Source organism: Oncorhynchus tshawytscha, linkage group LG02 (genome assembly GCF_018296145.1).
Source record: "Oncorhynchus tshawytscha isolate Ot180627B linkage group LG02, Otsh_v2.0, whole genome shotgun sequence".
Classification (NCBI taxonomy): domain Eukaryota; kingdom Metazoa; phylum Chordata; class Actinopteri; order Salmoniformes; family Salmonidae; genus Oncorhynchus; species Oncorhynchus tshawytscha.
In genome coordinates, this window is record NC_056430.1 from 13,767,543 (window position 1) to 13,789,277 (window position 21,735).

The window sequence follows — 21,735 nt, forward strand, 5'->3', positions numbered from 1 at the left end:
ATGACGTTAAATCAACTAATTTTAAGGGGTGTCCACAAACCTTTGCATATATAGTAGAGGTCGACCAATTAATCGGAATGGCCGATTAATTAGGGCCGATTTCAAGTTTTCATAACAATCGGAAATCGGTATTTTGGGCGCCGATTTATTTTATTTTATTTAAAAAAATATATATATTATACCTTTATTTAACTAGGCAAGTCGGTTAAGAACACATTCTTATTTTCAATGATGGCCTAGGAACGGTGGGTTAACTGCCTCATTCAGGGGCAGAACGACAGATTTTCACCTTGTCAAATCGGGGGATCCAATCTTACAACCTTACAGTTAACTAGTCCAACGCAATAACGACCTGCCTCTCTCTCGTTGGAACTCCACAAGGAGACTGCCTGTTATGCGAATGCAGTAAGCCAAGGTAAGTTGCTAGCTAGCATTAAACTTATCTTATAAAAAAACAATCAATCATAATCACTAGTTAACTACAAATGGTTGATGACATTACTAGATATTATCTAGTGTGACCTGCGTTGTGTAACGGATGTGAAATAGTTAGCGGTGGTGCGCGCTAAATAGCGTTTCAATCGGTGACGTCACTTGCTCTGAGACCTTGAAGTAGTGGTTCCCCTGGCTCTGCAAGGGCCGTGGCTTTTGTGGAGCGATGGGTAATGATGCTTCGTGGGTGACTGTTGTTGATGTGTGCAGAGGGTCCCTGGTTTGAGCCCGGGTATGGGCGAGGGGACGGTTTAAAGTTATACTGTTACATTGATGCTGTTGACCCGGATCACTGGTTGCTGCGGAAAAGGAGGAGGTCAAAAGGGGGGTGAGTGTAACGGATGCGAAACTGCTAGCTAGTTAGCGATGGTGCGCGCTAAATAGCGTTTCAATCAGTGACGTCACTTGCTCTGAGACCTTGAAGTAGTAGTTCCCCTTGCTCTGCAAGGGCTGTGGCTTTTGTGGAGCGATGGGTAACGATGCTTCGTGGGTGACTGTTGTTGATGTGTGCAGACTGTCCCTGGTTCGCGCCCGGGTATGGGCGAGGGGAAGGTCTAAAGTTATACTGTTACAGTTGCATATAATCTGACTGAGCATACAAGTATCTAAGTATCTGACTGAGTGGTGGTAGGCAGAAGCAGGCTCGTAAACATTCATTCAAACAGCACTTTCGTGCATTTTGCCAGCAGCTCTTCGTTGTGCGTCAAGCATTGCGCTCTTTATGACTTCAAGCCTATCAACTCCCGAGATGAGGCTGGTGTAACCGAAGTGAAATGGCTAGCTAGTTAGCGCGCGCTAATAGCGTTTCAAACGTCACTCGCTCTGAGCCTTCTAGTAGTTGTTCCCCTTGCTCTGCATGGGTAACGCTGCTTCGAGGGTGGCTGTTGTCGTTGTGTTGCTGGTTCGAGCCCAGGGAGGAGCGAGGGGAGGGACGGAAGCTATACTGTTACACTGGCAATACTAAAGTGCCTATCTAACATCTAATAGTCAAAGGTTAATGAAATACAAATGGTATAGAGCGAAATAGTCCTATAATTCCTATAATAACTACAAACTAAAACTTCTTACCTGGGAATATTGAAGACTCATGTTAAAAGGAACCACAAGCTTTCATATGTTCTCATGTTCTGAGCAAGGAACTGAAACGTTAGCTTTCTTACATAGCACATATTGCACTTTTACTTTCTTCTCCAACACTTTATTTTGTATTATTTGAACCAAATTGAACATGTTTCATTATTTACTTGAGGCTAAATTGATTTTATTGATGTATTATATTAAGTTCAAATAAGTGTTCATTCAGTATTGTTGTAATTGTCATTATTACAAATAAAACTATTTAAAAAATTGTCTGATTAATCGGTATCGGCTTTTTTGGGCCTCCAATAATTGGTATCGGTATTAAAAAATCATAATCGGTCGACCTCTAATATATAGTATACAGTTGAAGTCAGAAGTTTACATACACCGTAGCCAAATACATTTAAACTCAGTTTTTCACAATTCCTGACATTTAATCCAAGTAAAAATGCCCTATCTTAGGTCAGTTAGGTCCACCACTTTATTTTAAGAATGCGAAATGTCAGAATAATAGTAGAGAGAATGATTTATTTCAGCTTTCATTTCCCAGTGGGTCAGAAGTTTACATACACTCAATTAGTATTTGGTAACATAGCCTTTAAATTGTTAAACTTGGGTCAAACGTTTCGGGTAGCCTTCCACAAGCTTCCCACAATAAGTTGGGTGAATTTTGAATCTCGTTTTACTGTGGATATAGATACTTTTGTACCGGTTTCTTCCAGCGTCTTCACAAGGTCTTTGCTGATGTTCTGGGATTGATTTGCACTTTTCGCACCAAAGTACGTTCATCTCTAGGAGACAGAACACGTCTCCTTCCTGAGCGGTATGATGACAGTGTGCTCCCATGGTGTTTATACTTGCGCACTATTGTTTGTACAGATGAACATGGTACCTTCAGGCATTTGGAAATTGCCCCCAATAATGAACCAGACTTGTGGAGGTCTACAATGTTTTTCTGAGGTCTTGGCTGATTTCTTTTGATTTTCCCATGATATCAAGCAAAGAGGCACTGAGTTTGAAGGTAGTCCTTGAAATACATCCACAGGTACACCTCCAATTGACTCAAATGATGTCAATTAACCTATCAGAAGCTTCTAAAGTCATGACATACTTTTCTGGAATTTTCCAAGCTGTTTAAAGGCACAGTTAACTTAGTGTATGTAAACTTCTGACCCACTGGAATTGTGATTCAGTGAATTAATTATAAGTGAAATAATCTGCCTGTAAACAATTGGTGGAAAAATGAATTGTGTCATGCATAAAGTAGATGTCCTAACCAACTTGCCAAAACTATAGTTTGTTAACAAGAAATTTTTGGAGTGGTTGAAAAACAATTTTTAATGACTCCAACCTAAGTGTATGTAAACTTCTGACTTCAACTGTATATACGTTGTAATATTGGGATGCAAACTTAGAATTGAATACATTTAAACTCTATACCTGACATGGTACAGGTGTCTTCTTTTAAGCCCATAACCATGTGTGTGAGGTGTATACTTTTGTTTCAAAGTAAATTTGTTAACTACTACCAACAAACACTGTGCAATCCTGATTTAGCCCATTGCAGTAAAAGGTTAAATGAAGTTTCCCAAATGAATATCCTTAATGATACAACTAATATGCACTCTTGAGGCCTGAGTTAGATGTTATACCATGTTGTAAAGGCCAGTTTGCTCTGAGGCTCTGTCTGTGTGTTTGCAACAGTCACAAGTGGTATTTGTTCAGACCTCTGTTGACAGAAAGGTAAGTGCCACCATTTGGAAGACCACTTCTGGGGATGGTGCTAAAAGGCAACCAACGTCTGCACAAATGGGCAGAGCTCATTAGTCATTCTTCTGTGGCTTCAACACAAACCAGTGAAGTAGGGTTGTCCCGACAAAAAAAAAAAACTTGGCCGACCTAGAGTCATCTGTTTAATAAAATCAACTATATGTATGCTACTGGGCTTGTCTGATGCTTTAAGCATACAGTGATTAAATAATTAAGACACACAAATGACTCAATATGGAACCAGGAATCAAGATAGCCTAACCAGAAGAAGATAAAAACAGTTCCCGACCCTCCTCCTCCGGCTGCTGCTGGCCTTCACATATTCTGCTGTTATGCTCCTGTATTTGACGGTAGATAATAGGCCACTTTATCTACCGATCTGCGTGCCAGTTATGATTTTGCAACAGTATGCAAATGTTGGTGGAACAGCTTCATTTAATTTACAATAAAGTCTTTGTATCTCAAAATCCTTATCATGTGGTTAATCAAAATTCTAAAAGAAACGTATATTGCCATTAGCAACTATGTAAAAATAGCCTACATAAAGCTAACAAATAAAAACATTGCTGCCTGTAAGTAGAAAATATCCTGATAAAAATAAATAGACTATAAATCACATTGGCTATGCATGGCCTGTCTGCAAGGAACTTGAGGAACTATTGTCATTCTCAATGTATGTAAAAACAGACTTTGGTTTCTTGCTGTTTGAGATGAAGAAAAGAAGCTCCACAGTGGTGGTGAGTTAAGATAATCAGAAATAGTATCAGATCCTCAAATGGCAGTTGTGTGAAGTATCTATTTTACTGGGTAACATTCACTTTTACTTTTATTTTCTATTAAGGTATCTTTACTTTTACTCATGAATGACAATTGAGTACTTTTTCCACCACTGCCAAACGGGCACATTTATAGGCCTACATTTGCCTGGTAGTCTAGGCCTACTTCTATGTATAAATCAGGTGCGTGTCCTTACTCAACATTGACAGGAGCACTACAAACAAAATACAATGAATAAATTGACAACTCGTAAATGGAATGAAATAAACCAAAACGTGTTCCTCACAAGTGTAGCCTAGGTTGTGCAGTCTGCAAATAACGTGTCCACTCTGACAATGAGAACAGTAAAAGACTGTAATAGTAATATATTGAAAGCATTAACATAAATTACCTTAACCAAACAAACATTGTACATTAGAAATTATGGTAATTAATGGGAAATGTACTACTGGTGATACTGGTGTGCCATCTCCGTGGCCTCCACAATGGATTAGTCCACTCAGACAGGAATGAATCAGACAGGTGTCTCAGGTGCCATAAAAATAAAAATAAAAAATATATATATATATATATATATTTGTGACTGCTCGACTAAAAATATCTTGGTCGACCAACAACCTATCGACCAAACAATCGACCAGTCGACTAAATGGGGTCAGCCCTACAGTGAAGTTGCACTCAAATAGTCAGCAAAGATAGACCTAGAAACAGCCCAGAATCTCTGTAACAACAAATTACCTACTGTATTTTCAAGGAAGGTACATTTCAAAATAGTAGATGAATATAGGAGATGAATAGTAGCACACAAAATATAAAATGTTCAAATGATATGCTGTCTGAGCAAGTTGATTTAAAAAAACACAAATATTATAGACTCTGTTTATATTGCAGTACAGAAAATAGCCCATTTTATTCATGACCATTAAAACCACAGTTGTGGCAACATAAAAAAGATTTCCCTGATTACATTGTTAAATTACCCAAGAGAGTGACACATAACGTGCAAAATGCATGAAGATCTGAGTGAATGCCTGGACAGTAGCTGTGTTCTAATGTAATATGAAATAGCCACATCATCACCCCCCAAAGGGCTATTTGACCAAGAAGGAGAGTGATGGAGTGCTGCATCAGATGATCTGGCCTCCACAATCACCCCACCCCAACCCAATTGAGATGGTGTGGGATGAGTTGGACCGCAGAGTGAAGGAAAAGCAGCCAAAAAGTGCTCAGCATAAGTGGGACCTCCTTCAAGACTGTTGGAAAAGCATTCCAGGTGAAGCTGGTTTAGAGAATGCCAAGAGTGTGCAAAGCTGTCATCAAGGCAAAGGGTGGCTACTTTGAAGAATCTCAAATATAACAAATATTTTGATTTGTTTAACACTTTTTTGGTTAGTACATGATTCCATGTGTTATTTCATAGTTTTGATCTCTTCACTATTATTCTACAATGTAGAAAATAGTAAAAATAAAGAAAAACCCTTAAATGAGAAGGTGTGTCCAACCTTTTGACTGGTACTGTATATTATCAGCTTTTGCATTGGGAAATGACATGTTGTAAGTAGGGCTGGGAAATATCAGGGACATCACAATACGATATTATAACAATACTTATGTGTCAATTTGATATGTATTGCGATTCTCACGATTCTTACAATTCTATATATATATTGCAATTCGATTCTGTGGTTTTATTGCGATTCGATGTTCCAAATATGTCTGCTGCAGAATGCCAAGAGGGAGCCATGAGAAAACAAGTTTTGATCAGTCATGGAAATAAAAATGCTAAAGACACATTGGCTCCCTATTTAAAAAATAACATGGAGAGCAAGCTATGAAGGAATAATAATGCAGTATGATGCAGGTACAGCCGACTAGAGCAAAAATAATATTGCGATGTTGACAAAACGATACGATATCTCGTCAAAAATAATATCTTCGAGATCTAACTGTATTTTTAATATCTGCACTTAACAGTCTTACCTCCATTCTGTTCTGAAACAAAAGTCCCTGCTCAGTGCTTGTTCACGAACCTGGGATGGAACAGGTTAATTAAATTATTGCTTCAACCCATGGCCTGAGGAACTACAGCAAGGAAGACCAACAAAGAAACGAGTCACTTTAACAGGATATTGTTCAAATAATCTAATAATTGACCAGGAGCCTTAAAGCAGACAGGCAGCTATGGCCTTTTGCCTTAAAAGTAAAACTGCAAGATGTAAAAAAAATACTTAGCCCATAGAATAGATTCAGAGTGAGTTGCAGCGTTGCAGTTTGTTTGAGAAGAGCTGATTGGGACTGAGAGCAAGAGCACTAGCCCACTACATGCATGTTGCATAAAACACACTGAGAACAGAGGATCTGTTACAGCAGCAGATTTACCCTCCTCTTCTCCATCTAAAATATCACACCTTCATTCACCAATGATGCTTCCATTACTTTCTTCTATTTCCACATGTTCAGAGAGAAAGTATTTTGGTCCAGCTTTGTAGATATTAAAGGGTATTAAGTGTGATCAATCTTCAATCTCAACTTTCACCCAAGTGTTCACGTTGGATTACAATCAAATGTTATTGGTCACATACACATATTTAGCAGATGTTATTGTGGGTGTAGCGAAGTGCTTGTGTTCCTAGTTCCAACAGTGCAGTAAACAATTCTACCACAGGAAACTGAAATCAACAACATGTAACTTCAAATTATGGTCTGATGGGTTCTGTTTTATAACGGACCACCCAAAATAGGTAAAGACAATACTTTATTCCCCTGGTTTCATTTCACCATGTTTTGCCAGTAAGTGTATAAATTATTAATAACGGCCACAAAACTGTCTTTTACTTGTTTGTGCATGTAGCTCCAATTACTTCACTGTCAAGCCTAAAAAAAGGGTTCCAAAAGGGTTATTCGGCTGTCTCCATAGGGTAAATGTTTTTCAATTTTACTAGGCAAGTCAGTTAAGAACAAATTCTTATTTTCAATGACAGCCTAGGAAGAGTGGGTTAACTGCCTGTTCAGGGGCAGAACGACAGATTTGTACCTTGTCAGCTCAGGGATTCAAACTTGCAACCTTTCAGTTACTAGTCCAACACTCTAACCACTAGGCTACCCTGCCGAACCCTTTTTGGTTGCAGGCATAACCCTTTTTGGTTCTAGGTAGAACCCTTTTGGGTATCCATATAGAACTCTATATTGAAAGGGTTGTACATGGAACCAAAAAGGGTTCTGCCTGGCACCAAAAGGGTTCTACTGGAACTCAAAAGGGTTCTACTGGAACTCGAAAAGGGTTCTACTGGAACTCAAAAGGGTTCTACTGGAACTCAAAAGGGTACTACTGGAACTTTAAAGGGTTCTATGGGGACTGCCGAATAACCCTTTTAGGTTCTAGATAGCACCTTTTTTTCTAAGAGTGTAGGGTAAAATATGCCTGATTGTTTTTTTGTTTGGTTGCACTATTGGTTGCACTATTGGTTGCACTACTATGATACAAAGCAGGCTGCACTATAATATGTGGGCCAGACAGCTTGCGCCCTGGTGTCTGCCATCCAGCACATGTTGATTTTATCCACGAACACCAGACGCAATCAGGACAACCAGGTTGAAATGCCAACTATATTAGCTAGCTATCTTGCTGTTGCTCGCTAATTTGTCCTGGGATATAAACATTGGGTTGTTATTTTACCTGAAATGCACAAGGTCCTCTACTCTGACAATTAATCCACAGATAAAAGGGTAAACCGAGTTAGTTTCTCGTCATCTCTCCTCCTTCAGGCTTCTTCTTCTTTGGACTTTATATGGCGGTTGGCAACCAACTTTAAGGTGCATTACCACTACCAACTGGACTGGAGTGTGGACCTCAGTTCACCTTTCAATCACCCATGTGGGCATATGCTCCTAAAAAACAATGAGGAGATGGCAGAGGCGTGATTCGCAGCGTGTCAATCCTCACAAATCAAACCAAGTTCTATTTTAGCGACTGGCTACGCAGATGCTCGTTGACGCGCGCAAGCAGTGTGGGTGCAGTGACTGAAGAACATGTATGTGTAAATATATATATCGCTCAGACACGCGACGCGAGCAGTGTAGTCAGCATGTAAGGCATCACCTCTAATATATGGAAGTATACTGAACAAAAGTATGAACACAACATGCAACAGTTTACATAAGGAAATACAGATATGCATCTGTTAGACACAGATACCGTAAAAAAAAGTAGGGGTGTGGATCAGAAAACCAGTCAGTATCTGGTGTGACCACCATTTGCCACGTGCAAAGCGACACATCTCCTTCGCATAGAGTTGATCAGGCTGTTTATTGTGGCCTGTGGAATGTTGTCCCACCACTCTTCAATGGCTGTGAGAAGTTGCTGGATATTGGCGAGAACTGGAACACGCTGTCGTACACGTCGATCCAGAGCATCCCAATCCCCATGCTCAATGTGTGTCATGTCTGGTGAGTCTGCAGGCCATGGAAGAATTGGGACATTTTCAGCATCCAGGAATTGTGTACAGGTCATTGCGACATGGGGCCGTGCATTATAATGCTGAAACATGAGGTGATGGCAGTGGATAAATGGCACAACAATGGACCTCAGGATCGCGTCACAGTATCTCTGTGCATTCAAATTGTCATCGATTGTGTTCTTTGTCCATAGCTTATGCCTGCCCATACCATAACCCAACCACTGCCACAGGGCACTTTGTTCACAACATTGACATCAGCAAACGACTCATCCACACGACGCCATTCACGTGTTGTTGTTGTGAGGCCGGTTGGACGTACTGCCAAATTCCCTAAAACGACGTTGGGAGGCAGCGTATGGTAGAGAAATGAACATTTAATGATTTGGCAACAGCTCTGGTGGACATTCCTGCAGTCAGCATGCCAATTGCAAGCTCCATCAAAACTTGAGACATCTGTGGCATTGTGTTGTGTGACAAAACTAGTGTGGCTTTTTATTGTCCCCAGCACAAGGTGCCCCTGTGTAATAATAATGCTGTTTAATGCTGTTTAATCAGCTTCTTGATATGCCACATCTCTCAGTTGGATAGATTATCAAAGGAGAAATGGTCACTAACAGAGACATAAACAAATTTGTGCACAAAATTTGAGAAATACGTTTTTTGTGCATATGTAACATTTCTGGTATATTTTATTTCAGCTCATGAAACATGAGACCAACACTTTACATGTTGCATTTATATTTTTGTTCAGTGTGATTCACCAGACACACTTCCCTGTTTTAGGGTATAAACTCCAGAGTGGCACAGCGGTCTAAGGCACTGCATCTCAGTGGTGTCACTACAGACACCCTGGTTCGAATCCAGGCTGTATCACAACCGGCTGTGATTGAGAGTCCCATAGGGCGGCGCACAATTGGCACAGCGTCGTCTGGTTTTGGCCAGTGTAGGCTGTCATTAACTGACTTGCCTAGTTAAATATATATATTTTTTTTTTTATAAAAACAATTCCAAAAATGTCCCTTCAACCTGTTGACTCTATGTCCCTCTGTCAGAATAAATACTGTTTCCCTATCCTGAAACTCATATTGCCACAATGCTCCAACAGACATCACGCACTACACTTACTATATTATAGCTGGAGTACTAGTTCTATTAGGCAACACTTTTATCACAATCTCAACCAAATACTGTATGTCAACTTCAATCTGTACTGGAGACTGTATAGGCAAACACTGGTCTATCTCTTCGAGAGTCAGAGAAGGTGCAACTGTGACTGGGAGTGCCTGCAGTGCTTCAACAATTTGGGCTACTCAGTCCATCTGAAAGATTTACAGCTGGGCATACAGGATGCAGATGACCTGGGACTAGCGTTTGTAACTTTGTATGGATCCATTCTGTCAACTGTGTTCGTATGTCAATTATAAACAAGCCCTAAATTGTGATTTGGTGTGATTGCTTCGTATCGTTTGACCAAATGGTGATTGACTGGCTGTATCTTTCGAGTCGTGTCAAATATTTTGTAATAATCTGTTCTCGTTTCAGAGTGAATGGCTGATTTACCATTTGAATGTAACGTAGGAAAGTTTGACAGTCTGAGATATAACAAAGACACAGAACATGCCTATAATGTCAACCGTAAATGTTAACAGGCTATTAAAATTACGTAGCGAGAAACCTGAAAGACAACATTCTATTTTTTGGCCAAACCCTTTGAATGACACTGAATGTGCTGTAGCATTGTTGTGTACACCTGTTTACACGATTGTTAAGAAAGAACAACAATAATAAATCCTAAGTAAAGCATCGCACAGATTTTTGTATTTCTAATAAGCAAAACAGGAAAAGTCGGTTTACCCAATCTTAACCAACAGTACACCATGAACATGTGATGCTTGAAGAGGTATTTATACAGTCATACAATTAGAATTATAAACAATTTCCATGCATTGAAAATCCTAATATAAGGATTTCCAGTGAAACATCACTGGTCCCTGTGGAAGAGATGAAGAAAGATCCACAACTCTAAAATACAAACCCCTTACTTAAACATTATTTACCCATACAACAGAAAGGATGGTTGAAAGAAACTGTTGGAAAGAATACGGTTTTCTTGAAATACCGTCAGTAGGCTACCGCGAAATGTTTTGATTAGAAATCTGCACTAATTTGGCTGTCCAAACTGTTATTAAAGTGAGATGATGATGCATCTAATTGTCATGTAGCATACATGTATGGAGCATTGACACAGCGGTAATAGAGTTTTTACCTGAGACTCTAAACTATTGGATGATATAATTTCACAAGTATTAATAAAAATACTACTGTCCATTTGTCAGACTGTTTAGACTGTGGAGTAGTGTCTAAAAACAACATGTAACATACTAGAATCTTTCTCATCAAAGTCAGTAAGGGATACACATAAATGAATAATGCATCATTCATTAAGGCACATCCAAATACAAATGAATACTAAATAAAAAATTAAAACAGACGTTTAATGTGTTTTGGACAAGAATAGAAAATACTTTTCATGTGTCCTAAGTAAATCTGAAAGTTTGTAGACAACAGTGTGTGTAGTGGGTGTTCTGGTGTGAGTCCTAAAGTTATGATGTGTTATGATATGATTGCTATATTTAGTCTCTGTTGTATATTTAAATATATTATTAACATGCATAAATAACCATGTCAAAATGTAGCAAGATCAGCAGTATATATGTGTTGCGTGAAACTGAGATTCGTTTTGTCAGTGTTTCATTTTTTCCAGAAAAAAACTGTAAACCTGTATTGAACACATAACATAATAGATTACTGTAATAAGATGAAGAATACGATGAAATAAATGTGTATTCTTGACCTAGGCCTTGTAGCGCGTATATGTTTTTGGTTAATTGACACAATATGTTTTTGGTTACTGAAATGTCAACTTCTAAAGATGCAACAGCAGCTAGCAATATGCATTGGTTGGGGGGCTCGTATATGGCCTCTTCTCTTCGACACAATGTTACCAAATTGGGTGATTCACTTACCTATGGGGTGCAGTAAAACAGCGCGTAAAATATCGAGTTATGTATTCCTCCAATTTGCCTTTTTCTGTCTGTCAATCCTCGGATATGTAAAGACTTGATTCTTATGGAGAACAACTTAGGAGGAAAGTGATCAGGATCCAAGCAGCTGTATGAAAAAGAAAGGAAACATGCTTGTTGTCCCATAGTTATGACAAAGAAAGCATTAGCCTACTAACGTCTTATGATTGTCAATGAGTAGAGTCAATAAAGTTACATCTTAGCAAAGATGTCCTGCACACAAAAAAAGTCACACACAATTGATATAGCCGATCAATCCGTTATTTTCTTCCTTCCCAAAGGCAAGGAGTTCCATGGAAAAATGCAAAAAATGACAATGATCTGAAAACTTCACCATGAGAGCATGAAAACTTCACCGAAAGCTCTTAAACAAAGGGAACAAATTCATGCTTACTCACCTTTTTTTGGAAGTCACCCCTCCTGACAAAAGCGAAGATAACTTACTTATTTTTATACTATATATTTTTTTGGCGCCTTATAGTTTTCAGTAATATTTCTCCTGGTTTGACAGTGTAAGTGGAATGTTAAGTATGACTTTGGTATGAAATCAATGAACGCACTACACTGGAAAACGAAGAAAAAAACGTTCAAGGAGGAGCCATTGGGTACTGTCAATCAAAATACTTGGGGGCAGTGCCTCCACTCAAATCTCCACCCCCATGACTTTTACTGCAGGATATTCCAGAGAAGTCTTTATCAATATATAATTATTCTTTGAAGTTGCCTTTTGTTCTCTGGCCGTGCCACATAAAATGACAAAAATGACAACATGAGCTATGCAGTAACATTTATAGTATCAGTAAATATCACATGACTTGTTTTGTTCAATGTGAAAATGTCTATGTCTATTATTAGACTACTTTGCTACAAAGCCGGTGGAATAGATAATGCATACAAAATGAAGTGTTATATGAGACCTGTAGGCTACAATTAATAAAGTAAGAATAATTACAACAACAATATTAATAATACCACAACAACAATAATAATATAATTGTTAACATTTAGTCTAAACAAACATTAAACTCAATCCTTATTATTATTATTATATTACTGTTTGTTTCCTGCCGAGGAATTTACACATTCCACTGAAGTAAGGTCGAATATAGGTCGAAAATGTCATTATGCATGTCAAGAGTGTCAAACTCCATGATGTAAACCCTTTCAGGTTCGAATTCATGAAATGTTTTAGAAGCTTTCATTTGAACATGTATACCTATTCACATCTGACAATAGAATAGCTCCCTCTGTTGGTAAAAATAATGATTTCGATTGTTGGCATTGGAATTCGGCCTACGTTGCTAATAGGATTGGTTGCTGCTGAAAATGTTTTTTTTTTTTAAGTAGCGTTCCTCTAGAGAATTACAGACGACAAAAGAAAACGTGTGGGTAAAACAACAGCGTCATAGTCATAACTCGCTCTGTTAACTAAACATGGACACTTCAAGAAGACAACTTTCTGTGAAGTCAACTCTGAGGAAGTGTGCACATAATTGTCCAAAAACATTGTCTGTGATTAGCTTCATTGCCTCTGCGAGTTTGGACAACTGCCGGAGCAGGTTCGGGCAGAGAGCACACCTTCCACTTGCTCTCAGGATCCTCTGCTGTCAGCCCAAACAGGTTTTTCCTCCTAAAATCAAGTTTCTTCTCTTACCCCACATTTTGTAAGGTAACAACATCTACAAAACAGTACGACTGTCTCAGAAAACTAGAAAACGAACAACTGATTCATTTGAAACCAGTGTTCTGCTGCTGACTGCTGACATTGTGTCATAAAGCATTGTCATTCAAAAGCAAGATGTCGAATCAATGCAGGTTCCCAGGGAGCATTGAGTTGACAATTATCTATCAAGTTAACACTAATATAGTACTGTGTCAAATGCACAGTAAACTATACAGCATAATGTTGGGTGTTTACTGTACATTTATCCTGTAAGAATTCATTTTAAACATGTCATACTTTATTTGCAGATTAATTCATTATTGAGCATGTTTTCTTCAAGCCTGCACTTTGACTTTCATTCAAGAGAAGTTCACAAGAGACTGAAATGCATTGTTTACCTTTGGAACATATATTAACTATCCTTATCAAAACAACAATGGTCCACATCAGTGCTTTATATTTGTCAATATATGTCAATATAAGGCTCTTGTCCACATGATTCATACAAAGACAGAATCTAGCCGAAGAGAGAACATATAACTTAAAAAGGCAGAACAACAACAAAATTGTCATTTGAGTGGAATGAGAACAGCAAATGATTAGAGAAATACTTGTGACTGCCCACAGTCACATGGTACAAGCATATTGCCTTATACCTCTGTCTCATAACTGTTCACAATGAAACCTCTAATTTGTCAAATTAAGTCAATTTCATAATCTGGAAATACCACAAATAATGCATGGAAACAAATATAACCCTAAAAATAATAAGAAAAAGTAGGCATAAATAAATATACTTTGACATGTTTTTAAATTAATTTTATATAAGTCCACGTAGACACAGTTTTGTGTTACCAATATTTACATTTTTTTACCAATAGATTGATTTTTTACCGACACATTACTGGATTTGTATGCCAAATTAAACGCAACAGAATGAACGAATATTGGACATGTACTATGCTATAAAAGCATTGATGTAGGTGGAAAATAGGCTTTCACTCTTCAGATGTCACTTTCATCCCCCAATTGGTCCACGTCCCGCTAAACTGAAATGGTGTAATGCCAAAGCACCAAAGCTCCAGTGCTCAGACTTGCATGGTGCATCAGCATCCCCTCACGTCCTTCACTGCACTCAAGGATCTCCAATTGGTCAAAATAATCTGGTTCCCAGAAAAGCTCATGATTATCATTGCAATGAGACACAAACAAAGAAAACAATCCCGAGGCAGTCCATGATATGAAATGCACTTGGACCCCCATTCCATCTAGGACTTCCGTCCTTCCATGTACCTTGCACTGATGTTGAGTAATGGTGAAGAAAATTCTTCTTTCTGGTAGTTGGCATCTGTATGCCAATAACGAGTTGCAGCAGCTTGAGGAGGCACCAGAGCCTAAATGGTTCCCTCTTATTCACAGGTTATTTTGCCATCGAAGCTTGATAGAGCAATGGCAAAGGCCTGCACTGCACACATAGGGTAGCTATAGTCCAGAGTGAAGGCATCGTCTGCTACTCGTCCAAACTGCATCACAATATAGTCCACTAGAATAAGAAAATAAATAAAATATTTTAAACACACAAAAAACATTTAACATTTACATTCTTAACAGGAAAATGGCAAATTACATTTTGTGACTTTATTCAACCTTATTCAACTTGACTTTTGTTCACCTGTATTATTTATGATATGTACTAGAAATAAACAATATGTAAATAATGTAATGATTGCGGTTTGAGACTCTTCTCACAATCCTTGCTGTGGACGATCTGAAAGTTCTTGATGGAGGCCTGTGTGACCCTGCCGTTGAAGTTCAGCACATGGGACGCCGTCTCCTCATTCCACGTGGGGGTCTTGTTGTGGAGCTCGATTAGATTGTCCAACTTTCTATTCTGGAACTTCATCAATAAACCATCGTTGTCCTGAAGAAATGGCAACATTAGCAACATTAGCTAGGTCGTTCCATGAAATTAAGTTCCATGAAATTAGTGCCTTTTAAAATTAGTGCCTTTTGCCTCCCATTTACATTTTAAGTAGAAATTTTGCACAAATATAGAATTTTAAAAGCCTGTTATATTCAATGAAGTGTCCTTTAATTTAATATAGACCACAAAATTCAAACATTTTTAAAGCCTGAGTTATTTTGTTGCTTTTGTTGCTTTGTCATTTCTGAAGATTATTTATTTCATGTGATTAGTGATTTATTTACATCTGTCCCCCATTTTAAGGTCAACCCTATTATGTGAACTGAGCTCCCATTTTAATATGGTGAAACTTCCTTTTTAAAAGTAACATTTAACATCTAAAAGTGAAATCATAGAGTAAAAGCAGGTGAGCTGGTTGTACTCTTTTTGGCCATTTTCTGGTGGAAAACTGAGCGGGTCGAACATAACACGTCAACACTGTTACCCATAGATAGACAGGCTAGAATGTAAAAATAAATCAGAATTGTGAAGTTTACATTCAATTACCACTTCCTTTTGTACACAACAAGCTTCCATTCTCCATGGCACAAGGGGATTTATGGATGATTTAAGTTGATATAATCAACCCTGTTACAGTCAACCAGGTTACGGTCAACCCTGTTTCGATCAAACCTGTTTCGGTCAACCCTGTTACTTTATTTAGCACTTATTACTAAGCACTTACTATAGTCACATTTTTATTTAACATCTTGAAATAGGAAAATATCTATTTTATGAAGTTGAACAATTTGGTCTTTATGACAGAATGTTAAAATTAGGTGACATCAAGTAATGGTTTTACCGAGTTACACATCTCAAAAGGCACCAAATTGGTGGAACGACCCAGCTGGTCACAATAACAATATGGATAATGAGGAATAATGTGATAAAATCATCAGATATACTGTACCATACTGTATGTAGCTTACACAGCATGTAATGTCCTACAAAGATGAAATCATGATGAACAGTACTGCTGTTCTGTCCTCATCCATAACTCTGACAGAGTGGCATCTGTATAACAACGGTTTGCTTACACTGCGAGGTCGGATGGGTACTCGTTCACTGTCCTTGCCCATCCCTGGGATGATAACGGTCAACCTTCTGGGACCCTTCATTCCCAAGACATTTGTTTCCTATACCCAAAGGTCAGAGAGATAAGCGGAATTAGGAATGACATTTTTAGGGAAATTGGATTCCATCATAGATCAATTTAAACTAAGATTTTGTAATAACAATCTAATAATGAACAGTCTATTAACTACATTGAACAAAAATATAAATGCAACATGTAAAGTGTTGGTCCCATGTTTCATGAGCTGAAATAAAAGATCCCAGAAATGTTCCATATGCACAAAAAGCTTATCAGGGGGTGTGAACAAATTTGTTTACACCCCCTGTTACACCCCTGTTTCATTTACCAAGATAATCCATCCACCTGACAGGTGTGGTATTCCAAGAAGCTGATTAAACAGCATGATCATTACACAGGTGCACCTTGTGATGGGGACAATAAATGGTCACTCTAAAATGTGCTGTTTTGTCACACAACACAGTTTTGAGGGAGCGTGCAATTGGAATGCTGGCTCATATTCACCAGAAGTGTTGCCAGATAATTTAATGTTCTTTAATCTACCATAAACTGCCTCCAACATCGTTTTAGAGAATTTGGGAGTATGTCCAACCGCCGACCACGTGTATGGCGTTGTGTGGGCGAATAGTTTGCTGACATCAACATTGTGAACAGTGTGCCCCATGGTGGTCGGTGGGGTTATGGTATGGGCAGGCATAAGCTACAGACAACAAACACAATTGCATTTTATCGATGGCACAGAGATACCGTGACGAAATCCTGAGGCCCATTGTCGTGCCATTCATCTGCCGCCATCATCTCATGTTTCAGCATGATAATGCACAGTTCACTTCGCAAGGATCTGTACACAATTCCTGGAAGCTGAAAATGTCCCATGTCTTCCATGGCCTGCATACTTACCAGACATGTCACCAATTGAGCATGTTTTGGATGCTCTGGATCAATATGTACAATGGCGTGTTTCAGTTCACGCCAATATCCAGCAACTTCACACAACCATTGAAGAGGAGTGAGACAACATTCCACAGGCCACAATCCACAGCCTGATCAACTCTATGTGAAGGAGATGAGTCACGCTGCATGAGGCAAATGGGGGTCACACTGGTTTTCTGATCCAGGCCCCTATCTTTTTTTAAGGTATCTGTGACCAACAGATGCATATCTGTATTCCCAGTCATGTTAAATCCATAGATTAAGGCCTAATGAATGTATTTCAATTGACTGATTTCCTAATATGAACTGTAACTCAGTAAAATCTTTGAAATTGTTGCATATTGCATTTATATTTTTGCTCAGTATACTTATAGGCCCTTTACAGACCCTTTATAACCCATTTTACTACACCATAATAATTAGCAATTTATAAAATACTTATGAACCCTTTGGAAAAACCTTTATAAATGGTTCATTAATGTACACTTCAATGCCTTACGTAAATAATGGCTGCTAATTCTTGGCGAGCGTTGGACATGTCTGGTAGAGCTCTGTCTGGGTGCAGTGCATTATCAAACACTGTGAACTTCGTGCCCAAGTAGTTGGACCTATGGAGTGTAAAGAATCACTCTGTGAATTACACATGCTTAAAGAATCATTTCATGAATTACACAAGTTTATGAAATGCCTGATTACAGCTGCAATAAAACATGTTTTATGGAAATTCTTCAGTTTGAGCTATGAATGTAGGTTACAGCATACCTCAACTTTCCAATGAAATTTTCTCCACCCCGAGACAAGTCTGTGGGGTCTATGGAGATAAGGTAATTGGAGGTTGTGCTTTTCTTTCGTTTTCTCCCAGCCAGTAGAAAGACCTGTAAAAACACATAATTAATCCCCTGGACAATGATTCCTCAAATGCATATCATACTGTATCACAAGTCCACAACTTGGTTTTATGCGCGTTGGCTCCATCTCGGATTGGTTTCAAAATGAATCTCAAATCTCTAAAGCTGTGTGTGACAGTAAACCCCCTAAACCTGTCCTCTGAGAGTGCCTCACCTTCTTTTCATTGTCCAGGTGGAGATAGTATGTGGGGTATAGGCCTTTGTCCAAGCCCCTCTGGTCCCGGGTCACCTTGCATTTGACAGTCACCCCCTGCTGGGCTGGCTGCAGAACAAACTCCTCCAGGCTGTCAAACTCAATGTCCGGGGACGGAGGCCTCTCCTGGATGTGGGACAGGAAAGAATATGGTTATAAGCTTATCAGCATCTTTAACCAATGTTCGTTTGGGGACCTTTTAGGTTAATTTATATGTAATACTTTATTAAAGGATTGCAGAATTGTATACCCCACCTGCCATCACTGTGGCAAGACTGAGACCTAGCTAACTAAACAGACTATGACCTAGCTAACTAAACAGACTATGACCTAACTAAATAAACAGACTATGACCTAGCTAACTAAACAGACTATGTCCTAGCTAACTAAACAGACTATGACCTAGCTAACTAAACAGACTATGACCTAGCTAACTAAACATACTATGACCTAACTAACTAAACAGACTATGACCTAGCTAACTAAACAGACTATGACCTAGCTAACTAAACAGACTATGACCTAGCTAACTAAACATACTATGACCTAACTAACTAAACAGACTATGACCTAGCTAACTAAACAGACTATGACCTAGCTGACTAAACAGACTATGAGCTAGCTAACTAAACAGACGACTATGACCTAGCTAACTAAACAGACGACTATGACCTAGATAACTAAACATACTATGACCTAGCTAACTAAACAGACTATGACCTAGCTAACTAAACAGACTATGACCTAGCTGACTAAACAGACTATGACCTAGATAACTAAACAGACTATGACCTAGCTAACTAAACAGACTATGACCTAGCTAACTAAACAGACTATGACCTAGCTAACTAAAATACTATGACCTAACTAACTAAACAGACTATGACCTAGCTAACTAAACAGACTATGACCTAGCTGACTAAACAGACTATGAGCTAGCTAACTAAACAGACTATGACCTAGCTAACTAAACAGACTATGACCTAGATAACTAAACATACTATGACCTAGCTAACTAAACAGACTATGACCTAGCTAACTAAACAGACTATGACCTAGCTGACTAAACAGACTATGACCTAGATAACTAAACAGACTATGACCTAGCTAACTAAACAGACTATGACCTAGCTGACTAAACAGACTATGACCTAGCTAACTAAACAGACTATGACCTAGCTGACTAAACAGACTATGACCTAGCTAACTAAACAGACTATGACCTAGCTAACTAAACAGACTATGACCTAGCTAACTAAACAGACTATGACCTAGATAACTAAACAGACTATGACCTAGCTAACTAAACAGACTATGACCTAGCTAACTAAACAGACTATGACCTAGCTGACTAAACAGACTATGACCTAGCTAACTAAACAGACTATGACCTAGATAACTAAACAGACTATGACCTAGCTGACTAAACAGACTATGACCTAGCTAACTAAACAGACTATGACCTAGCTGACTAAACAGACTATGACCTAGCTGACTAAACAGACTATGACCTAGCTAACTAAACAGACTATGACCTAGCTAACTAAACAGACTATGACCTAGCTGACTAAACAGACTATGACCTAGCTAACTAAACAGACTATGACCTAGATAACTAAACAGACTATGACCTAGATAACTAAACAGACTATGACCTAGCTAACTAAACAGACTTTGACCTAGCTAACTAAACAGACTATGACCTAGCTGACTAAACAGACTATGACCTAGCTAACTAAACATACTATGACCTAACTGACTAAACAGACTATGACCTAGCTAACTAAACAGACTATGACCTAGCTGACTAAACAGACTATGACCTAGCTAACTAAACAGACTATGACCTAGCTAACTAAACAGACTATGACCTAGATAACTAAACAGACTATGACCTAGCTGACTAAACAGACTATGACCTAGATAACTAAACAGACTATGACCTAGCTAACTAAACAGACTATGACCTAGCTGACTAAACAGACTATGACCTAGCTAACTAAACAGACTATGACCTAGATAACTAAACAAACAAACCTTTTTCTTCTTCCCTTTTCCCTTTTTCTTTTTTCCTTTTTCTGCTTCGGAGTCAGAATCATCACTGTCTGATGCTTTGGCTGGTAGGAAATAGAACGTTGGGAAATATCAGACAACTTTATTTTACTGACCAGCAGGAATATGGTCAAACACCGGAGCTGTGTTTAATTATAACAGAAAACACTTGCCTTTCTTCTTCTTCTTCTTGTCCTTGTCTTTGTCCTTGTCTTTGTCCTTGTCCTTGTCCCCCCCTGCTGAGAACATGGATGCTGGGTTGGCGTTCTCCTTCTTCTTTGATTTTGACTTGCTGGACTTGGTTTCTGGTTCGCTGTCTTCACTATCTGATTTGGCTGCTGGTTTAAAAGAATCCACTTCTGGTTATAATCGTATCACAGTGTACCTACAGTGCTTTACCAACAGTACTGTGACACTGCAGTATGTGCTCTTGCAAAAGGGGTGTGAGACTTCCGATGTTGGAGATGTTTAGACACAAATCATACATGATGATGGGTTATTGATTCTCAACCACAAAGTTAATCATTATCCCTAAAGTTGCATCAGTTTAAAATGAGTACTTAAAGCTATAGTGTTGAGGCTTACTGTACCTTTCTTCTTGCTCTTGGAGTCTGACTTATCCTTATCTCCATTTACAGAGAACAGAGAAGCTGGTTCCTTTTTCTTGGTGTCTTTCTTTGATTTTTTGTCAGACTCTTTGTCATCTGAAAAAAGACGTGAGACGAAAATACTTCTATCAGTGATGCTATTTCGTTTATATGTTTTGCACACTGTCTTGTTGTGTAATCTGCAACAGCTTGTTAGGTGATGACAGCATAAGACTGTGGCCTTCCACCTCGTGTGCAGGACTAGTGTTTCCTTTCACTCAACATTACAATTCAATCTCCTACCTAATCCTCTTAAAACAGGTCTTATTCTTGTTGTCTACTAACTCCTTTAAGAAAATTGCTTTCCTATACATCTGTCCACCTTTAGCTTTGGATTTCTTCTCTTTGCCATCTTTGCCATCTTTTTCAGAAGCTTCCTTTGTGGTCTTTTTCTTTGTCTTCTTTTGTGGAGTCTCTTCCTCATCATCATCGTCGTCATCTTCTGTATCTGAACCTTGGGCAGAAAAGAAGAGTACATTTCATTGGGTTTTACAGAAGTTTTGATGCTATAACATGCAGTTCACCTTGGGCATAATACCAGTTATGTTTCTGACTGCTCACCTTTCTTTTTCTTTGGCACACTTTTTGTTTTCTTCTTTGGCTCGTCTTTCTCTTTTTCTATCC

The 21,735-nt window shown here is 38.6% G+C and overlaps 2 protein-coding genes across 9 annotated transcripts in view; both read right to left on the reverse strand.

Annotated features, from left to right (window-relative positions):
- Positions 1–12,222, reverse strand: part of LOC112221339 (transcriptional enhancer factor TEF-5) — an 81,588-nt gene extending 69,366 nt beyond the window's left edge. For 4 of the 7 annotated variants that reach the window (XR_002949012.2, XM_024383502.2, XM_024383510.2 and 1 more), the window contains exons 1-2: positions 12,058–12,222; positions 11,603–11,747 (exon numbers count right to left, since the gene is read on the reverse strand). The gene's annotated coding sequence lies outside the window, so the exon portion shown is untranslated. The remainder of the gene's footprint in view (positions 1–11,602; positions 11,748–12,057) is intronic. The other 3 variants (XM_042330733.1, XM_024383524.2, XM_024383518.2) reach the window with 1 other exon arrangement.
- Positions 12,223–12,472: 250 nt separating this feature from the next.
- Positions 12,473–21,726, reverse strand: LOC112221325 (tubby-related protein 1). Of its 2 annotated transcripts, none has more exons than XM_024383490.2 (11): positions 21,673–21,726; positions 21,434–21,565; positions 21,055–21,168; positions 20,638–20,799; positions 20,450–20,529; positions 18,374–18,538; positions 18,074–18,186; positions 17,811–17,919; positions 16,323–16,421; positions 15,072–15,243; positions 12,473–14,865 (listed from the first exon to the last, which is right to left on the reverse strand). In XM_024383490.2, exons 4-11 carry the CDS (start codon positions 20,711–20,713, stop codon positions 14,732–14,734), a joined length of 948 nt encoding a protein of 315 aa, XP_024239258.1. In that variant the 5' UTR covers positions 20,714–20,799; positions 21,055–21,168; positions 21,434–21,565; positions 21,673–21,726; the 3' UTR covers positions 12,473–14,731. The 2 variants fall into 2 exon arrangements, with proteins under 2 accessions (XP_024239258.1, XP_024239254.1); XM_024383486.2 differs by having other exon boundaries at positions 12,474–14,865; positions 20,638–20,802.
- Positions 21,727–21,735: the final 9 nt, after the last annotated feature.